This window comes from Haliotis rufescens, unplaced genomic scaffold (assembly GCF_023055435.1).
Source record: "Haliotis rufescens isolate VD_foot unplaced genomic scaffold, xgHalRufe1.0.p SCAF_5, whole genome shotgun sequence".
NCBI lineage: Eukaryota > Metazoa > Mollusca > Gastropoda > Lepetellida > Haliotidae > Haliotis > Haliotis rufescens.
In genome coordinates this window covers 55336808-55357738 of record NW_025964223.1, presented here as the reverse complement: position 1 = coordinate 55357738, position 20931 = coordinate 55336808, and the positions used below count along the sequence as shown (strand labels likewise).

General features: G+C 40.0%; 2 protein-coding genes across 2 annotated transcripts; one reads left to right on the top strand and one right to left on the bottom strand.

Moving 5' to 3' along the window:
• Positions 1-1221: 1221 nt before the first annotated feature.
• Positions 1222-12676, bottom strand: LOC124125656 (proteasome subunit alpha type-1-like). The gene is made up of 11 exons (XM_046489013.2): positions 12548-12676; positions 10696-10740; positions 10111-10212; positions 8347-8450; positions 7957-8045; positions 7004-7074; positions 6248-6377; positions 5272-5351; positions 4227-4298; positions 2667-2723; positions 1222-1736 (listed from the first exon to the last, which is right to left on the bottom strand). Exons 1-11 carry the CDS (start codon positions 12548-12550, stop codon positions 1653-1655), a joined length of 837 nt encoding a protein of 278 aa, XP_046344969.1. The 5' UTR covers positions 12551-12676; the 3' UTR covers positions 1222-1652.
• A 1234-nt stretch (positions 12677-13910) lies between these two features.
• Positions 13911-19444, top strand: LOC124125668 (ribosomal protein S6 kinase alpha-2-like). Its single transcript, XM_048384338.1, has 3 exons — positions 13911-14045; positions 14604-15569; positions 18471-19444. The coding sequence occupies exons 1-3, from the start codon at positions 14030-14032 to the stop codon at positions 19442-19444; spliced, it is 1956 nt and encodes a 651-aa protein (XP_048240295.1). The 5' UTR covers positions 13911-14029.
• The last annotated feature ends 1487 nt before the right edge of the window (positions 19445-20931 follow it).

Sequence of the window (20931 nt, the reverse complement as noted above, 5' to 3'; positions counted from 1 at the left end):
AGAAACAATTTTTTAGAGAAAAGCAGAACTTGTTTCAGGTATGAATGAAAGGCAAGAAGGTTTATATGCCTGGCACTAAACGTTTGCATTCAACTTGACTGAAACCTATCTGTGGCAGGGAACACATATCCAAGGGCTATACACCTACAGACCGAATGTCCACCATGCTGGTGTGTTAACACGTCCCGTTAGATTGATGAATAAGATTGGAGCAAAGTAACTCGCCTCATGTGTTAACCAATCTCATTTCAGCAGATGTAAGACCTTGTCATCTTGGCTTGGACCACAAGGTGCATGCAGTCCTGGTGATAGAATCAGTTATAGAATCTTGACCAGATTCATGCCTTGGCCCTTTCCAGAAAGCCATCTTAGCGCTTAACACTATGCTACCAGATCGTAGCTCTAAGATAACTTTGTGGAAACAATTTGCGTGTGTTTGCCAAAATTAGTCAATTGTTATTTTTGTTGATAACATATCACCAAATCATAGTGGGGGTGTAGCTGCAAACATTACATCCTTGTAGCTCAGCAAATACGCTGTATATATGTAGATGTTGGCCAATGGGTGGTAGGGGGTGAGCAAAATTCTCCTTGTGAAAATCTGTTGATAAAAAAATAGATTCGGAAGGACCCCTGTTCCTATGGGCCTGAAGTTACAAATACAAGTTGACAGCAAGTGTGGATACAGGATTTTGTTGAATACATGGCACCAAATGATTTAGTTATATGTTTGTCCATATGTCATCATGGATAAACAACTTGTTAATTGTTTATTACAATGCTTCAGGGCTACTGCATGCCCCTTCATAATGTCATGCTAAGCGTGCCTCCCCCTCGGGATTTGCTCATAGGCACTGGGGCTCCTGTTTGCGATGAACAATATTTAAAGTGTTGACCAATCTAGTGAACAGATACATGCTTCATATTCTTTTGGTTTGGTTTGTTGTTTAACTCCGCACTCAGCAATATTCCAGCTATATGACAGAGGTCTGTAAATAATCGAGTATGGAACAGACAATCCAGTGATTGATATCATGAGCATCGATCCACACAATTGGGATCGATGACATGCATCAACCAAGTCAGCGAGCCTGACCACCCGATCCCGTTAGTCGCCTTTAACGAAAAGCATAGTCACCTTTTACGGCAAGCATGGGTTGCTGAAGACCTATTCTACCCAGGAATCTTCACGGGTAGGTTCATAAACTACAAACACTAAGCTACCATTTCAAATTTGTATTTATTGTAATACACATGTTCAGCAACAGAAAGGAAATGTACAGTGGATGACATAAATATGTTTCAATGTTCAATGCTCTTTAAGCCACCAGCACTATAGTTCATAAACAGGTTTAGGATTCAAAATGTCCATGAACATTTGAAATCTAACCCCAGAAAATCAACTTGACCTCTCTTCATACATCAGTATTTAAGCATCTTTTGAAAATACATAACAATTTGTCAGTAACATCAACAACTGATGACATTCTCAAAAGCAAGGTTTTATACTCAGAACGAGTCATGATAGACACCTAACAGTATTACTCCTCAGACTGATGTCTGAACACCAGTATTTGTTTGTGTTGATGATAGATGACTTGTATTGGCAATGAGAGCATCGTGTCAACTGGGCGATGATGATGACTGCCTGTCTAGTGGTCCATACCCTCAGTCTCTGGGGCAGCTACGCTGGGTTCTGAAGGTGCTGCGGCATCATCCTGGGCCTCCATAGCAGCCTGACAAAAAGGATGCTTACATTTGAGAAATACAGGCACAGGGAAGGAACATTCCTGAAAGGGCATCAGGACCTGTTGTTTTATGATGCGTCAGCAATATTCAAGTTATATCATCTGTAATTGAGTCGAAGTCAGGCAATCCACTGGTTGAGTGAGTGAGTGAGTTTGGTTTTACGCCGCTTTTAGCAATATTCCAGCAATATCACGGTGGGGGACACCAGAAATGGGCTTCACACATTGTACCCATTTCGGGATTCGAACCCGGATCTTCGGCGTGTCGAGCGAACGCTTTAAGCACTAGGCTACCCGACCACCCCCCACTGATTGATAGGCTTGTGGAATGTGGTGTATAAACATGCACTCACTCACTAAAGTTTATCCAGATGAAACCTGACCTATGCTCAGTTATATGATTGTGGTTGGAAAATATTTAAAAAATGTTAAAATATCAAGTAAAATGTTCCAGTAATTAATCGGATAGTCCTGTGGAAGAGCATCCTTATGCAACATTTCAAATAATGTCTACCAAGCATATACAGATGTTTCTCATTAACTTTGTCACAAATCACATAGTGACACGACTAATATTCCATCATCATTCATCAAAAGAATTTCTCCCATTTCTATAGTACAGCAAACTTAGGCATCACAGTTCAGCTCATATCATGTTACACTGACAAGAGAGTGATTGAGTATTGTTTTACGCCGCTTTTAGCAATATTCCAGCAATTTCATGGCGGGGGACACCAGAAATGGGCTTCACACATTGTACCCATGTCGGGAATATAACCCAGGTTTTCGGCGTGACGAGCGAACGCTTTAACCACGAGGCTACCCGACCGCCCCTACACTGACAAGAAGAAATAGCCAAGAAAATTTGCGTTTTAATTTCAATCATCTATACTTCCAAGAGTGTGCTGACAGACTTACCTCCCCTTCCTCAGCTGGTGGCGGTGCACTTCTCTCCTCGCCTTCAATCTTTGTCAGCTGGTCAATGTCAAGGTCATTACAACAAAACATGTTCTTCAACATACTCTAAATTTAGTGGAAAAATTCTACTTTAGGCTTAAAAAAACAAAAGAATTGGTTCTCAGGCAACGAAAATATAGTGCAGGTGGGCGATGTTTTTTTGTTTTTTGTGCTTGTTCAAACGAGTATGTAACTAAATAAACAGTTGTGTGCCATCAACCTGAGACAGGGCCTCCCTACATAAACAAGCATACAAAATACAAACTCTTATTGCCGCCACGAGATGCGCAGTAAAGCAGTGCGCATGTTAAGGGAAGTAACTGTGTGCTAAATTGGATTGGATTGTTTTTAAGTATCAGGATTTCATTGTGGGCGGGGGGATGAAAATAAAAACAAAACGTGCTACGGACTTTATGAAAATGCTGGCAGTGCCTGCGAACCAAGACTTATCTTTTTTTTAGCCTTATCACAAGGATAATTTGCATGGACAGTGTTGAATCGTCAACTAACAATTACTTTTTTATTCGAAAAAAAATTAATTATAGCCAACAGGGCATGCTGATCTCCATTTGTCCCTGCATTACATAGCATGTGATAAAGATGGAAATGGCCAGTACGATCGACCGTGTTCAAATGAACTTTTGAAGAATTGATCAAGGTCTTGGTGTTTGTCACACGTGTTCACACTACAAGTAAACACAGAACAGATAAAGAAACCAGGCTTTCTGTTGTTGGTTTGTTGTTTAACGCCACACTCAGCACTATTCCAGCTATATGACTTCAGTCTGTAAATAATCGAGTCTGGACCAGACAATCCAGTGACTGACATCATGAGCATCGATCTACCCAACTGGGATACATTGACATGCATCAACCAAGTCAGTGAGTCTGACCAACCGGACCTGTTAAGTCACTTCATACAACAAGCATGGGTTGCAGAAGGCTAATTCTAACCGGGATCTTCACGGGTTGCCTTAAAAGCAGGGTATGAAACTCCCAAAAATTTCAGCCAGACCACAGGACTGGCTAGCTGAAATACTTGTCAGCCCTGACCAAAACCTGCCTGCCCACTATAATCATATGTTTCTCAGGATAAGCTAACGGGGTTTCTTTTTGGTTACATTTTATCATTCATCTTTACATGTGAATTAATGCTTATCATCGGGAAATATTTTGAATATTTTCACATATGAAACATAACCCGATCGTCAGACAGGGGGATTTGAAAATCTGGCAGCCCGAGTTGAAATCAACCCGTCTCGGACGGTCGGGCAGGCAGGTATTTTGAACACTGTTAAAAGGCAAACAATCTGGCAACAATATTGGGATGACATCCGCATACATCAGTGCACGCCCTTTTAACAGATGCGTGTCTCAGCAGCATCAACACATTTGTGTTTGTTTACCAGTAGTAAGTATAACATGTCAGTGTTGACAAGATATTGATCTGCAAAGAGAATCATTAGTTAACAGGTACTCTGCAAGTCTGTAAGTATTTCCCTAAAATGAACTAAAGGATACATATGGAGTAACATCGTCATCATCGTAGATTGTAAAGTCCTGTTCTCTGCCGACAATCCCAATGGAGCAGTTCTGTAAGATAAAATATCAGCTTGAATAATAATTGAGTCATTACCACACCTTAAGCATCAAAGCTTTCTGAACAAACATTCCATATACTAGGTACTCACATAGAACACACACACAGAATGATGAAAGTCTGAACATGCTGAATGTGTTGCTGAACGATACAAGATTTGTTCTGTTTGTTTGTTGTTTGTATTACGCCGCACTCAGCAATATTCCAGCTACATGACGGCGGTCTGTAAATAATTGAGTCTTGACAAGACAGTCTGGTAATTGTCATCATGAGCATCAATCTACACAACTGGGATTCGATGACATGCATCAACCAAGTCAGTGAGCCTGATCACCAATTCTCATAAGTCAACGCTTATGACAAGCAAAGTCGCCTCTTACAACGAGCATGGGTTGCTGAAGACCTATTCTACCCCGGATCTTCACAGGTTTACTGAAGTAACAAGTCAGCATCCTATAACTGCACATCCTGGTGCTGTGTCAGACAAACATATTTTTGGAAAACCTTGCTTTGATTAGCTGACATAGAGTCATTAACACAAAGTGGATTGTGATGAAGGCATTGCAGCATCTATAACGGCTTGAATCTGGAAATCAGTTCCCCTCCAGTATTCAAGCTTATCCTGGGGACATAGGGATACCATAGTCGGTACACTAATTCCAATTCAACAATCAACAGACAAAACGATACAGGCAGAGATACAATGGGTTCAGCCCTCGAGAACACACCATCCCTCTCGCACCTGTGACCCCAAAATTAACTCCCCCACTAAGTCACTCAATTAAATCACAATCTCATAGATTACAAACACAACACAAAATGTATGTTATCCAGGGATACTAACAATCTCGCACGTCAAAAGAAACTAAAAGCAATACCATGTGGAATGCAAAGGGACATAACTCTGTGATCGTAGAATGTGAAGACCTCTGGAAATTATAAAAAATAATTTAACACTATGTTCACCTTGGTTGTGAGCTCCAAGTCCTGGGGCAGGGTGTCCCTCAGAGATCTCATCCCGTGCAGGATCAGCTCCTCAAGAGTACCTGTGGGTGACAAGGTAGAAAATTTGCACCAGTTTCTAATTCACTTGATTCATCCCTGCATCCGTAGCAGAAATTCTGTACAAGTTGATTGCAAAATTACCTTGACCTCTATGCTAATTGCTGGGATGCATCTAAGTCTCTACTACACCAAATCAGAATCAGTTGTTTGGGCAGCAGTTTTCATAAAGAAGGTTGAATGTTGATTGAGAAATCTGGCAGCTGTGATTGGATGATTTTGTGTAAGATTTATTTTTTTCATGTACATTCATCCGGTAATTTAACTGACAATGTTTTCCAATATTTAGTGCTGACTTTTGAAGCATGATGACTTCAGCTGAAAGTGACTGTCACCATAGATATTTTCAAGTAGGTGACTTTTGGTGCGTAACTGGGGTTGATGTGTTAGCTTCATGTATTTGGAAGAGCTCAGCTAGCCAAAATTTGTGTTTTCATGGCAGCTTTAAGGCCAGACTATGCCTTACATGTATATGTAAAGGCTTCGAATGCCTATTTATTTAAAAAATATATTTTTTATATAACATTACTATAGAAATCTATGGAAAAACGTTTGGTTTTGTGTAACCTCAAGGATTCCAAACTAAGTGCCAATGTCAGGTAAAATGCAAAAACATTACATAATTTGTTTAAAATTGGGACTCTATTGAAAGGTATATTTTCTTAAATTCAAAGGTATTTCAACATAGTATTTCAAATTGCATTCAATGCAGTAAGGCTAAACTGTACATAAAAACCTCTCCCTCTTCATCGGTCCTGTTATCAGTGACTACTAACATCCTAAAACCATTAACATTATAGGAACATATGAACATGAACATAAATATGAACTGGAAAGTCCATAATTACAATTTGAGAAGTTTTACTGCAGCAGCACTCACAGTCAAGGAAGGTGTCAAGCTTTCTCTCCAGGTATGTTCTGGCGGACTGGGACCTGGCTCCGATGGCCATGGCCTTGCAGTCGAAGTAGTTGGCCGATGGACAGGTCTGGTAGATGTGTGGACCTTGTGCCTGGAAACATATGTCTACATCATCAAAACATTCATGAATCACAGTGAGTGAGTGAGTGAGTGAGTGAGTGAGTGAGTGAGTGTGAGTGAGTGAGTGAGTGAGTGTCGTTTGGTGGATGGGTTTGTTTTACGCCGCAGTCAGCAATATTCCAGCTATATGACGGTGGTCTGTAAATAAGCGAGTCTGGACCAGCCAATCTGGGGATTGATATCATTGATATCCAAGCAATTGGGATCGATGACATACTTCAACAAAGTCAGTGAGTCTGACCACCCGATTCCATTATAGTTAAGAACTTGCGATAAGCCCCCTTCCCTTAACCCCATAGTTATGATAAATTTTGGCACGTCCCTCTTCCTTTCACTGTATCATTTTTTCATGCCAAAATTCACATTATATTGCCCAAGTGTGTCATCTCCTGTTTGTTCACCTGAACAGCTGCAGCGATAAGATGCAACCTTTGACTGCACACTATGTAATACAAAGTTATATTTTAACCATGTTTCCATCATGATCTATCTGAATAAATAAAAACAAATGTAAACAAATTCAAGTTTAATACCTTAGGGGGCATTTTTCATGCATACCATGTTTAATGTATGGTACGCTGCTACACACATACTTACATCATATCCTGCCACTAAGAGGCCAACTCCAAAAGGTCGCCTCCCGTAACGCTGAGTTGGTACCTGTGATTCTTAGCAAAGTTAAGGCCAAAGGATCTCTCACTCAATACAAATTATCTCTCACTGAATACAAAATAATATGTACAAAGCATTGAACTTATACACAGAAGGTTCCTTGCCAAAGGGGGCTAGAAGTCACATCTACTAGCCCTGAACATGAACTAGACTTTACCTACCGGTATATTATATTCTGTCTACTGGAAGTAGTAAAAGTGTATTCTTATCTTGTGACAAGTACTGAATTCACTGTATTAAGTGTCCTGTTCCAATTACGCACCAGACCAAATTCTAGACCAATCTTTATAAGCACCCAAACTGAGGCCAAACATTTACCAGGCAATGCACATTTTCTTGTGTATGATACAGATTATTTTACAAAAAAATTCAGCAGCCCAGAAAGGGTATTTAATTGCCAGTTAACTATATCGAAAAAGTGTTTGTTTCATCGACATTTGAACTATAGTACGTTTGTTGTTCACTAAGGCATACCTCTGAAAACAAATTGAACTTATTGTGTATGGTTTTTCATAAGTCCCAGCCATGTCAATTCTCAGAATAATTGAAGAAATTAACCGGATTATTATTTCCAGAAATTCAGGCAAATTTAGTACACAAATAGGAATTGTGCTCACAGAGCAAGAATCCTAATCAGGATGAACTATGGATTTTTATCACCGATCAGCAGATCCTAGAACAGTTAAAGGGAGATAACTCCACTCAGCCCTACCCCCTCAGATAAGTGGGCTACCTATGCACTGACCAAATTCAAAACAGTGAATGTATAGCTAATATGTAAACAAGATTTAATGGTGATGTCGTGTCAGCAATTTTTGTCACGTAACACACCATATGGAAATCCATTTTTTACTGTCATTTTTTCCACACAAGGATACTATCTCCGATCATGCTGACGAGTCGGGACACCGGTAGAGGAGTTTCATAGGCATACCGGGAATTCAAACACTCAGATCGCATGAAGTTGCTGGAAAATTGGAATGAACATATTACAGTAAATTCAACAAATGACAAAAGGGAAGTGACTAATTTACACCAAAACAAAATACACTAAATATTTGCTGTATCAAAAAGGAATATAATATCTAATGGTAAGAAAAACATCAAGAGTGATTTGTTTTCCATTTCAGTAAAATGAAATTTGACCATCAAGAATTTTTTAAGCCAGTGAAGACACGTTAAAGATGTATATTTCGACGGACAAGCAACTGAAATATCATTTTCTGAACAAAACATATACAATACGGCAAGTTGAAAGGTAACCTGACCATAAGAGTCGAGCATCAGCTGTAAGACCTGCTATAGACACACCAACATGGTCATCAACGGGAATTATTTTCTTCTGGTGAGCTGACAACTCAGAAGGGGCTCGCTGAAATAGAACAGTCAAGTTTATCAACATTGTGAACAAGATGATAGATTCAGAACCAAACTTCTATTAATGCGCTTCCTGAACTGGCACATAAATTACAGAATTACCTCCCTTCCATATTGTAACTGGCTTGTGTAATGCAGTATTGGCGATATTCCAGCTATTTCACTGTAGCCTAGGGCTAGCTATCAATATATATCATAGAGATCAATTATCGTTAACAAAATATTGATCAATTATCGATAAATATCGGAGAAGTAACACTGAGCAATATGCCAAAAAGTCCAAAAGAAATTGGACTTCTGAATGGGGACACACTAATGCATGGATTACTTTGTGGACATGTAAGATATACCAAAAATAATTGCTTTCTGTCTTCAGTAATTGTGATAACACGTCTATTTTAATAAATTTAAACTTTATTTCATCACATTAGTTAATGTAAGATATTATCAATGACAATTTTCATATTGATAATCGTTAATATTTCTTCCCATCGACAATAATTCCAATTATCAATGTTTTTAGCCAGCCCTACTGTAGCCTGTTCTGGTCTGGACCAGGCAAAACAAAGATTGATAACATAATGATTATGAGAATGCCAACCACCATCAGGGTACAATAACATCGAGTCTGACAACCTGATCCATCTTGTCCCCTCAGATGACTAGCATTGGCTGCTGGGGACCCATGCTCTAACACAGAATACCCCCAGTTTGTTTTATACATATATAAGAAAAAACCCGAAAGGATATTGTCATGGTAATGATAGGTCAGTATCATTTGTTTATGGTTTAACAAAATTCCAGCCATATGATGGTGACTGAAAATACTCCAGTCTGGACCAGACAATCCAGTGATTGAGACCATGAGCACTGATCCTGACCACTCCATTTGGTAAGTTACCTCTTGCTAAAAAGATAATTTGATTGGGACTTATATTCTTACCAAGAATCCCCACGAGAAAGATCATAACAAGTATAAACCACATTCAGTTTGATGGCATTAGTTATACAGTCAAGTCTCGTTAATCCAACACTCGTTAATCCGACATTTGGCTTTATTTGACACAAATAATGGGAACTGATTTAATCAGTGCTATTTATCCCCGTTAATCTGACAGACTCGCACTCCAACTCCGACACACCTAATTTGCAACGAATTGCTGAAATCACTTATAATTCAGTCTCGTTATCCAACACAGTGATCAGCGTACTCTGTGGTCATCTGCCCGCGAGTACACAGCCCCGTGTTTTGATGCGAGACGAGTCGGCGAGTAGCTGCATATTTCAATGGCTGCAGAGAATAAACTTGCTTAACAATATACAATTACTGCTTTAAATAAAAAAAACAGGATTAATCACATGCCTCAATTTCATTAAAATCCGGTTCAAGTTCTCGCTACCGATTAGAAAACATATTCCGCTGACAATGTAACACAACAATATGAATATTTCATTTTTCATTTTCCTACGTGTTTGTATCGTTATCTATCGTGTAGTTGTCCAATTTTCGATCATGAACGTTCATACTACCTAATTTCATTTATCTGCATACTCGTTAATCCGACATTATCATATGCAACCAACAATGTCGGATTAACGGGACTTGACTGTACATGTGTTATAGAGGTAGATTTGATCATTGGACTGGACACTACCTTGAGGGCAACAAGAACAGCATGTGTCCGGGACTTGAGACCCACTGTGGCTGACCCCTGCTTCACCGCTTCCATGGCATACTCAATCTGGTGAATACGACCCTGTCACAAGAGAAGAAATATACATAAGGTCTTGTTGGTTGCACTGTGACCCAAGTTACTGAAATTCTTACAGTGTTTTAGTTTTACAGAACTTAACATTCAAAAACAGCAAAAGGAAACAAAATTGATATTTTGGTTATCGATCAATTGGAATGGTCCATCATCAATAAAGATTTTACAACCAATTCCAACACTAAGTTTCAAACATTGTGCTCATTGATGAATGTATATCTAAACTTTGGAATAGATGCAAACACTTTAAAAACTCTACCCCACCCCTATTTCCCTGTGAACAATAGATAATCCAGCATTGCATAACTAGTACAAATGATTGCCGCAATTACAATGCGAAAGATGAGAATACCTTTGCCCTGGAAAAGTCAAATTTAATTTAACAATTAACTTTAAAATATTGGAATGACAATTGCCCCCCATAGCTTTTTTTACAGTTGTTTTACATTACAAATTACATATCATAGTTACCTGTGGACTCCAAACTGTGACATCATTATCATATTGGTTTCGAAACTGAAAAGTAAAACAATTCATTACACAGTACACTCTCATAAAACTGAAAATGGATAAGGTTGAACACATAAAACTTTGTTTACTTGTCATGTTTGATGTCTAACACATAAGAGTCGCCTGTACATACCCTGGACCTGGATTGACAAGAGCAATGGCAAAGTTTACTATTGTGGATTTTAACTTCATTCTGTCAATGCAACATTTTCATATTGGTGCTAGTTTGTTCGTTTGTTTGTTTGTTGTTTAATGCCGCACTCAGCAATATTCCAGCTATATGACAGTGGTCTGTAAATAATTGAGTCTGCACAAAACAATCCAGTGATTGATGTCATGAGCATCGATCTACACAATTGGGATACGATGACATGCATCATTCAAGTAAGCGAGCCTGACCACCGGATCCAATTCGTCACCTCTTATGACAAGCATAGTCACCTTTTATGGCAAGCATGGGTTGCTGAAGATCAATTCTACCCCGGATCTTCACGGGTGTAAGGTACTAGTATCAAGCAGGACACTGATATCATACCAGGCTTAGTCTTTGTCTAAAAAACATAACACTGCTTGTCAACTCACACCCTTCAGGCTCTTAGACTAATAAGTCACGCCGAAGACCCGGGTTCAATTCCCGACATGGGTACAATGTGTGAAGCCCATTTCTGGTGTCTCCCGCCATGATATTGCTGGAATATTGCTAGAAGCGGTGTAAAACCGAACTCCCGAACTCACTTAGACTCATAAGAGTGGATTTCCAAAATAAAGGTTTGGCTGTATTCAAAGGTAAACATTGTAAATTGTTTGAGATCAAAGGTATACAACTTTGTGATATTCTGTAATTTGCACTGATTGATCTTTCGAAGACTGGTGCAAAATCAGCACTGGACTTTATTAGAACATGAGGGCATGAATCTACAGCTATGTACACATGATGTACAAGCAGCCACTGGATGTCGGACAGTAAACGTGAAGCTGTGTCACTGTGAAATTACACCCAACAATTATGGACCAGTTAAGTTTAGTTTGTTCGTTTGTTTGTTTGTTGTTTACACCACACTCAGCAATATTCAAGCTATTTGACCAAGATAACGGAAGAAAAGAAAATTCAGACGGTCTGTAAATTATTGAATCTGGACCAGACAATCCAGTGATTGACATCATAAGCATCTATCTACACAATTGAGATATGATGACATGCATCAACAATGTCAGCAAGTCTGACCAGCCAATAATGTTAGTCGCCTCTTACAACAAGAATAGTTGCCACTTAGACAAGCATGATATGCTGAAGACCAATTCTAACCTGGATTTTCATGGGTCTGGACCAGCTAAGTACTAATGATGTAGTACAAAGATTCAGTTGGCAAACAATAGCATACAATTTTACTGCATATCACATTATTTGCACGATGAACGTTAATCAGTTGTTATTATATCACAATTTTACCTTTGTGAAAAGATGTCTTTAATCAGTTCAAAATGCCTGATCGAAAACAGGACAATATGATACGGGGACCTACGTTTCAGAATTGAGGAAATATCTCGACTTAAATAACAGATTTTTAGCGAACTAACTGACAACCGAACAAGAATCCCATACGAATAAGATCAATTTAACCTGGCAAGAATACGCAATGGACAAACATTTAATAGTGTTTATAATATGACAAAGCTAAATTGAATCAAAAGCATGCTGATACCGGCAGAGCCAAAGTAATTCAATTATTGAATATACACGCTACGCAAAATCAAACAGAGATGATAAAAATCCCAAACATCATCACAAAATGTCCAGGATTATCAACTTTACCATGTTTCTTGAACTGTGGTTCCAAAATGATCAATCTCAAAGCGTGACTACGCGAATATATTTACGAAAGACACTTTCTCACCCTAACAAATAGAAGAGTTCCAACAATGATTACGTCCCTTGGATGCGTTTGCGCGTTTACTCCCGTATTTTCAAAACAAACGGAAACCGAATTTGGAGAACTGACTACACCAGTTAAAGTTTAGGGGCTGCGATCACAGCTCTAAGATCTCTTTGTAGAAGGGGCTGTGATTCACATGTGGTCCTTTATATCGAGCAATAGTGTATGTAGTGAAATCACGAGCCACGGGTTTATGAAAATGTGGGTTACAAGGGTTTATGAAGTTTGTGATATTATTCATATTTTTTAATTAGGTGGTTTGTACGACGAGAGAGAACAATATGGCATCAATGTCATGTTCATGATAATTTTAATAACAATATCTGTAAACATATATTAAATGTTTCACCAACGTTTCTGATAAAAAAATATTATATCTTCCCATCATCAACTGTAGTGCAGCTTATCGAGAATTTCTTTTATGTATATTAAAACATCATTTCCACACACAGTGTCACCTCTGTCACTTAGATATTGGGGTTGGGAGTGTTGGTTGGGTGTCAGAGAATTTTGATGCACTAATGTACTGAAAATATTGAGCCTCCCCTTATTTCATATTTTTGGGTGACACTCTACATGTCCTTGTACGTTTGTTTCATGATCTCCCTGAAAAGACTTAATGTTAATGCACTCACTCACTCACTCTATAAACCTGAGATGGAGAGACAAAAACACTTTGACATTTCACCAGGTAAGATTATAATATATATTCCGCAAATACATACAAAAACGTTATGAAAACATCATCATTGTAAGAGATGAAACACAGTTAACTTATGCCCTCGTCTGAGCATCGATCGAGACGCAAATTTCTACGCGGGCATAAATTTCATATATTGGTAGGCCAGTGCAATGTGTGTTTTTTTCACCGAAGGATGACCTCTTCAGAACTTTCGAAGACAACGGAAAACCTCGAAGTACAAACTTTTTACTTTTGTGAGTGAGTGAGTAGGGTTTTATGCCGTTTTTAGCAATATTCCAGCAATATCACGGCGGGGGACACGATACCATAAATAGGCTTCATTCTTGTACTTTTGTAGATTGAACAGAAAAAATATATAACAAGGCAGGGTTTTATCACATGTAAATACCGAATCTCGTTTTTAACTGCAGCCGAAACGTTTATAAAATCCGGCAACCTGGCCCTCTAAATAAACAGCCTAGCCTCGTTAATCCGGACCCCGTTAAACCGGAAAACATCACACATGATGTCATAAACGTGTGACGTCACAGAAGGGAACGTCACATTTAGCCACATTGCGCTAGAGACGAGGCGTGGTTTCTCTTCACGGAAACTTTGTAAGGCGATTTAATCTAAAATACAGCTCGTGTTATTCTGGAAATCGGTTTCCAATACCCTCATGGATATGGCTCTTGGTAAGTAATATTGTTGTCAGTATTATTAACCCCAAACCGGATTACTGTTAGATTAGTTGTGCGGCGCGAGGTCTCTAAAAAAGGATTAAGAACGATCCAGCAAACTCGAAATGGATTTTTCAACAGATTGTAGGCGGCGGGTGGTTGTTTTTCAAACCAGTCTTAAACTATTGAATAAATGTGCGATACTTCTTAAACATGCCATCATAAAGCTGCTATAATATTTGTATTTCTCTCCAGAATCCATTTATTTTTATTCTTTTCCTGAAACCAATTAAATCTGTATTGAAACGTGTCTGTCTTAAAACAAGACAAAAAAACATATTAGCCGATTTCACACAAGCAGCAGCTATCATAACTAATATAATTTATTTTCAAAACATAGCCAAATTAGAGTTCTGATTCCCCGTCCTTTCCATTTGCGTACCTTGCATCCACTTTTACTTTTTATATGTTCATCTACCTTGTTGATTGCTAGATGTCTGTATTGCTTGCAGTGTGTGTGTGTAATTTATGTAAATCTGAACACTTGTAATGTGATGATTTCACTGTCTTCAGATCCTCATCTCACGTGGGCTCATCAAGCCGGACATCACAATGCTGCAGCAGAACTATGGAGAAAATGTCTGTCGGACGTAGAGCGACTGGTGGAGTGTGTGTCTAAATCAACGCCTCCCGTGGATGCCGCGACTCCCCCTTGCAACCAGCGCCACCCTGAAAACTGTCAGTTACCTCAATCAGCTGGGGAGGGGTTTCTCCGCTCACTCCCACGCGACCCGTTCCTCGGCCTCACAATCCATGGCTACATGTTCCGTGAGGTCATCCGCTCTGGTGCTAACGCCACTGTGTACAATGTGTTCAAGGACGGGAAAGTATTTGCAGCCAAAGTGTCGCACCCAAGAAACAGAGACCCGATGGAAGTGTCCAAAGCATGGACCACTGAGTTTAACATCATTGGTCAGGTCCAACACAAGAACATTATCAAAGCCTATGAACTATTTGAACACAAGGGCCGCCAAGTCATGATACTGGAGTATGTCGGCGGATCGAACCTGGCCGAGTTCATTGCCAGGAAGTGCCAGGCTCGCAGACAAGGTGCGATGAAGAAAGTCATGAAACAAGTTGTCACGTGTCTTGAACATCTTCACAGCCATGACGTAGTCCATGGGGACATAACGCCAGCCCATATACTCATTGGACAGGGTGGAAAGGTCAAAGTTATCGACTTTGGCGATGCGATCAGGCTTGGTACCGGAAGCTACAATCCACAGTGCAAGACAAGGGATGTTGAAGACAAGATAATGAAGTCCTTTGACATGTGGATGTTTGGTGCGTCATTGTATGAGAGTCTGACGGGAAAACCACCTCAGTTCATCGCCCAAGACCACAATCAGCTGGACGTATCTGGTCTTGACATTCCTGACCGAAAGCTTGTGTCACTTTTGAAGAAGTGTCTTGACTTAAATCCTTTAGATAGAATTACAGCCAAACTTGCTCTAAAGAACGACTATTTTAAACGATTTTTCTATTAATTATCCCGAACTTACTCTAAATTGCCTATTTCAAATTAAATGTTTAGAATGCAAACTTCATTCCTCAAAAAATGAAAAGCCACTTTCGCAATCGTAAATTGATGTTTCTTCGTTGTCAGGTTTTTGTTCCGGGAACCTCAAAAATATGTTATCCTGTTTTTAAATGAACTTTAAAATGTTTAAGCTTATATTCCTAATTCCAAATACCGTTATCAATCAATACAATGAAATGAAATTAGTTTTGTGTTTTGTTTTGAATTCTCTTCTTTGCAAGGACATGTTTCACAGCGATTTTGCCTTTTACGCCCAATGGAATCTGTTTCGGCGGATATTCTCTGGCCTTGACATTTTGTATTTATCCTCATATTAGTCCTTTATGCCTCATCCAGCAAAACTCCAGCGATATGAAGGCTGGTGTCACTAATCGGGCCGGACCCAGACCACACATTGGTTGACAGCTCGAGTGAGTGAGTGAGTGAGTGTGGCAATTTTTCTTCAAGGTCAACAATATTCTTAGAAGACGTACAACATTACAGGTAACACCCGATCCAGTCATTGTAACCATCCGATCCTCAATGGTAACCACCTGTGACAAATATGGGATTCTGGGAACACTACTGCTCCGGAATCCACACTTGGGGCAGAGGTCTCATGACAGACAGGGCGATAAGATGCTGCCTAACTTTTATTCAGAGGTCAATGGGGCCAAGCTGTTATATAAGTGATAAATAATGCCAAGTGTACTTTTAACGGAAACCTCCATCAGCAATATGACACGAGGTTACTAGGCATGTTGAACACTTCTGAAACTTAACAGAAATGATTAGATAAAGTGTCAAGTGACGGTTTATTTCGACTGAACGTACTACATGTACATGGCCACGATCGGCATCACTTACCAACTACAAGGCAATCTCTGCCTGATACAGAACCAACGCATGGACGAATAACATGGCGGGAAATGACGAAACTGGCCCATGATCAGTCTAGTCTCACAAAGGTTCAATAAAATTCAGGGCCTAGTTCCACAAAGCGATCTTAGCTCTACGATAGTCGTAAGCCTATTTCAAAGTATGGGAGTTACGATCATCGTAGCGCTAAGATCATTTTGTGGAACGGAACCCCGTAGATCTATTATCGAGACGATCAAGTCGTGTTTGTAAGGTTGCTGTAGTAGCACGGGATCCATACATGTGGTAGAGTATTGTGTCTTGTACAGGTAGGTGCGCGAACCATCTACTTTTATCGTTTTGTGCCATCTGGTTATAAATATGTCAGTAGACCCGTGAAGATCCGGATTAGAATGGGTCTTATAGGAATGTAAAAGAAGGATACTGCAGGAAGACATAAAATATCCTCTAATCTTATCATTGTCTATAAACCCGAGGGCGGTCGGGTAGCCCAGTGGTAAAAGCGTTCGCTCGTCACCCGGGTTCGATTCCCGACATGGGTACAATATGTGAAGCCCATTTCTGGCGTCCCCCGTCGTGATATTGTTGGAATATTGCTAAAAGCGGCGTAAAACCATACTCACTCACTCACTCTATAAACCTGAGATGGAGAGACAAAAGCACTTTGACATTTCAAAGGAATGCGGACTTGGACCAGGTCAGATTATAATATATATTCCGCAAATAAAAAAATAAAACGTTATGAAAACATCATCATTGTAAGAGATCAAACAGAGTTAACTCCTCGTCTGGGAATCGATCGATATGCCAATGTCTTCGGGGGCACAAATTTCATATATTGGTAGGCCAGTGTAATGTGTGTTTTTTTTCACCGAGGGATGACCTCTTCAGAACTTTCAAAGACAACGGAAAACCTCTAAGTACAAACTTTTTACTTTTGTGAGTGAGTGAGTGAGTAGGGTTTTATGCCGTTTTTAGCAATATTCCAGCAATATCACGTCGGGGGACACCATACCATAAATAGGCTTCTCACTTTTACGTATACATTTGTAGATTAAACAGAAAAATATATAACAAGCAGGGTCTTATCACATGTTAATAACGAATCTCGTTTTTAACTGCAGCCGAAACGTTTATTAAAATCATGCAACCTGGCCTTCTAAATAAACAGCCTAGCCTCGTTCATCCGGACCCCGTTAAACCGGAAAACATCTCACATGACGTCATAAACGTGTGACGTCACAGAAGGGAACGTCACATTTAGCCACATTGCGCTAGAGACGAGGCGTGGTTTCTCTTCACGGAAACTTTGTAAGGCGATTTAATCTAAAATACAGCTCGTGTTATTCTGAAAATCGGTTACAATACCCTCATGGATATGGCTCCTGGTAAGTAATATTGTTGTCAGTATAATTAACCCCAAACGGGTTTACTGTTAGATTAGTTGTGCGGCGCGAGGTCTCTAAAAAAGGATTAAGAACGATCCAGCAAACTCGAAATGGATTTTTCAACAGATTGTAGGCGGCGGGTGGTTGTTTTTCACACCAGTCTTAAACTATTGAATAAACGTGCGATACTTCTTAAACATGCCATCATAAAGCTGCTATAATATTTGTATTTCTCTCCAGAATCCATTTATTTTTATTCTTTTCCTGAAACCAATTAAATCTGTAATGAAACGTGTCGGTCTTAAAACAAGACAAAAAAACATATTAGCCGATTTCACACAAGCAGCAGCTATCATAACTAATATAATTTATTTTCAAAACATAGCCAAATTAGAGTTCTGATTCCCCGTACTTTCCATTTGCGTACATTGCATCCACTTTTACTTTTTATATGTTCATCTACCTTGTTGATTGCTAGATGTCTGTATTGCTTGCAGTGTGTGTGTGTGTGTGTGTGTGTGTGTGTGTGTGTGTGTGTGTGTGTAATTTATGTAAATCTGAACACTTGTAATGCGATGATTTCACTGTCTTCAGATCCTCATCTCACGTGGGCTCATCAAGCCGGACATCACAATGCTGCAGCAGAACTATGGAGAAAATGTCTGTCGGACGTAGAGCGACTGGTGGAGTGTGTGTCTAAATCAACGCCTCCCGTGGATGCCGCGACTCCCCCTTGCAACCAGCGCCACCCTGAAAACTGTCAGTTACCTCAATCAGCTGGGGAGGGGTTTCTCCGCTCACTCCCACGCGACCCGTTCCTCGGCCTCACAATCCATGGCTACATGTTCCGTGAGGTCATCCGCTCTGGTGCTAACGCCACTGTGTACAATGTGTTCAAAGACGGACAAGTATTTGCAGCCAAAGTGTCGCACCCAAGAAACAGAGACCCGATGGGAGTGTCCAAAGCATGGACCACTGAGTTTAACATCATTGGTCAGGTCCAACACAAGAACATTATCAAAGCCTATGAACTATTTGAACACAAGGGCCGCCAAGTCATGATACTGGAGTATGTCGGCGGATCGAACCTGGCCGAGTTCATTGCCAGGAAGTGCCAGGCTCGCAGACAAGGTGCGATGAAGAAAGTCATGAAACAAGTTGTCACGTGTCTTGAACATCTTCACAGCCATGACGTAGTCCATGGGGACATAACGCCAGCCCATATACTCATTGGACAGGGTGGAAAGGTCAAAGTTATCGACTTTGGCGATGCGATCAGGCTTGGTACCGGAAGCTACAATCCACAGTGCAAGACAAGGGATGTTGAAGACAAGATAATGAAGTCCTTTGACATGTGGATGTTTGGTGCGTCATTGTATGAGAGTCTGACGGGAAAACCACCTCAGTTCATCGCCCAAGACCACAATCAGCTGGACGTATCTGGTCTTGACATTCCTGACCGAAAGCTTTTGTCACTTTTGAAGAAGTGTCTTGACTTAAATCCTTTAGATAGAATTACAGCCAAACTTGCTCTAAAGAACGACTATTTTAAACGATTTTTCTATTAATTATCCCGAACTTACTCTAAATTGCCTATTTCAAATTAAATGTTTAGAATGCAAACTTCATTCCTCAAAAAATGAAAAGCCACTTTCGCAATCGTAAATTGATGTTTCTTCGTTGTCAGGTTTTTGTTCCGGGAACCTCATAAATATGTTATCCTGTTTTTAAATGAACTTTAAAATGTTTAAGCTTATATTCCTAATTCCAAATACCGTTATCAATCAATACAATGAAATGAAATTAGTTTTGTGTTTTGTTTTGAATTCTCTTCTTTGCAAGGACATGTTTCACAGCGATTTTGCCTTTTACGCCCAATGGAATCTGTTTCGGCGGATATTCTCTGGCCTTGACATTTTGTATTTATCCTCATATTAGTCCTTTATGCCTCATCCAGCAAAACTCCAGCGATATGAAGGCTGGTGTCACTAATCGGGCCGGACCCAGACCACACATTGGTTGACAGCTCGAGTGAGTGAGTGAGTGAGTGTGGCAATTTTTCTTCAAGGTCAACAATATTCTTAGAAGACGTACAACATTACAGGTAACACCCGATCCAGTCATTGTAACCATCCGATCCTCAATGGTAACCACCTGTGACAAATATGGGATTCTGGGAACACTACTGCTCCGGAATCCACACTTGGGGCAGAGGTCTCATGACAGACAGGGCGATAAGATGCTGCCTAACTTTTATTCAGAGGTCAATGGGGCCAAGCTGTTATATAAGTGATAAATAATGCCAAGTGTACTTTTAACGGAAACCTCCATCAGCAATATGACACGAGGTTACTAGGCATGTTGAACACTTCTGAAACTTAACAGAAATGATTAGATAAAGTGTCAAGTGACGGTTTATTTCGACTGAACGTACTACATGTACATGGCCACGATCGGCATCACTTACCAACTACAAGGCAATCTCTGCCTGATACAGAACCAACGCATGGACGAATAACATGGCGGGAAATGACGAAACTGGCCCATGATCAGTCTAGTCTCACAAAGGTTCAATAAAATTCAGGGCCTAGTTCCACAAAGCGATCTTAGCTCTACGATAGTCGTAAGCCTATTTCAAAGTATGGGAGTTACGATCATCGTAGCGCTAAGATCATTTTGTGGAACGGAACCCCGTAGATCTATTATCGAGACGATCAAGTCGTGTTTGTAAGGTTGCTGTAGTAGCACGGGATCCATACATGTGGTAGAGTATTGTGTCTTGTACAGGTAGGTGCGCGAACCATCTACTTTTATCGTTTTGTGCCATCTGGTTATAAATATGTCAGTAGACCCGTGAAGATCCGGATTAGAATGGGTCTTATAGGAATGTAAAAGAAGGATACTGCAGGAAGACATAAAATATCCTCTAATCTTATCATTGTCTATAAACCCGAGGGCGGTCGGGTAGCCCAGTGGTAAAAGCGTTCGCTCGTCACCCGGGTTCGATTCCCGACATGGGTACAATATGTGAAGCCCATTTCTGGCGTCCCCCGTC

Excerpts from the sequence above, each read along its gene's own strand:
- LOC124125668 (XM_048384338.1), top strand. Across the intron at positions 15,570-18,470 it reads CGACTATTTTAAACGATTTT|ATCCTCATCTCACGTGGGCT; the intron begins TCTATTAATTAT and ends CACTGTCTTCAG.
- LOC124125656 (XM_046489013.2), bottom strand. Across the intron at positions 5,352-6,247 it reads GCTTGACACCTTCCTTGACT|GTACTCTTGAGGAGCTGATC; the intron begins GTGAGTGCTGCT and ends TGTCACCCACAG. Across the intron at positions 4,299-5,271 it reads ACTTGGAGCTCACAACCAAG|AACTGCTCCATTGGGATTGT; the intron begins GTGAACATAGTG and ends TTTATCTTACAG.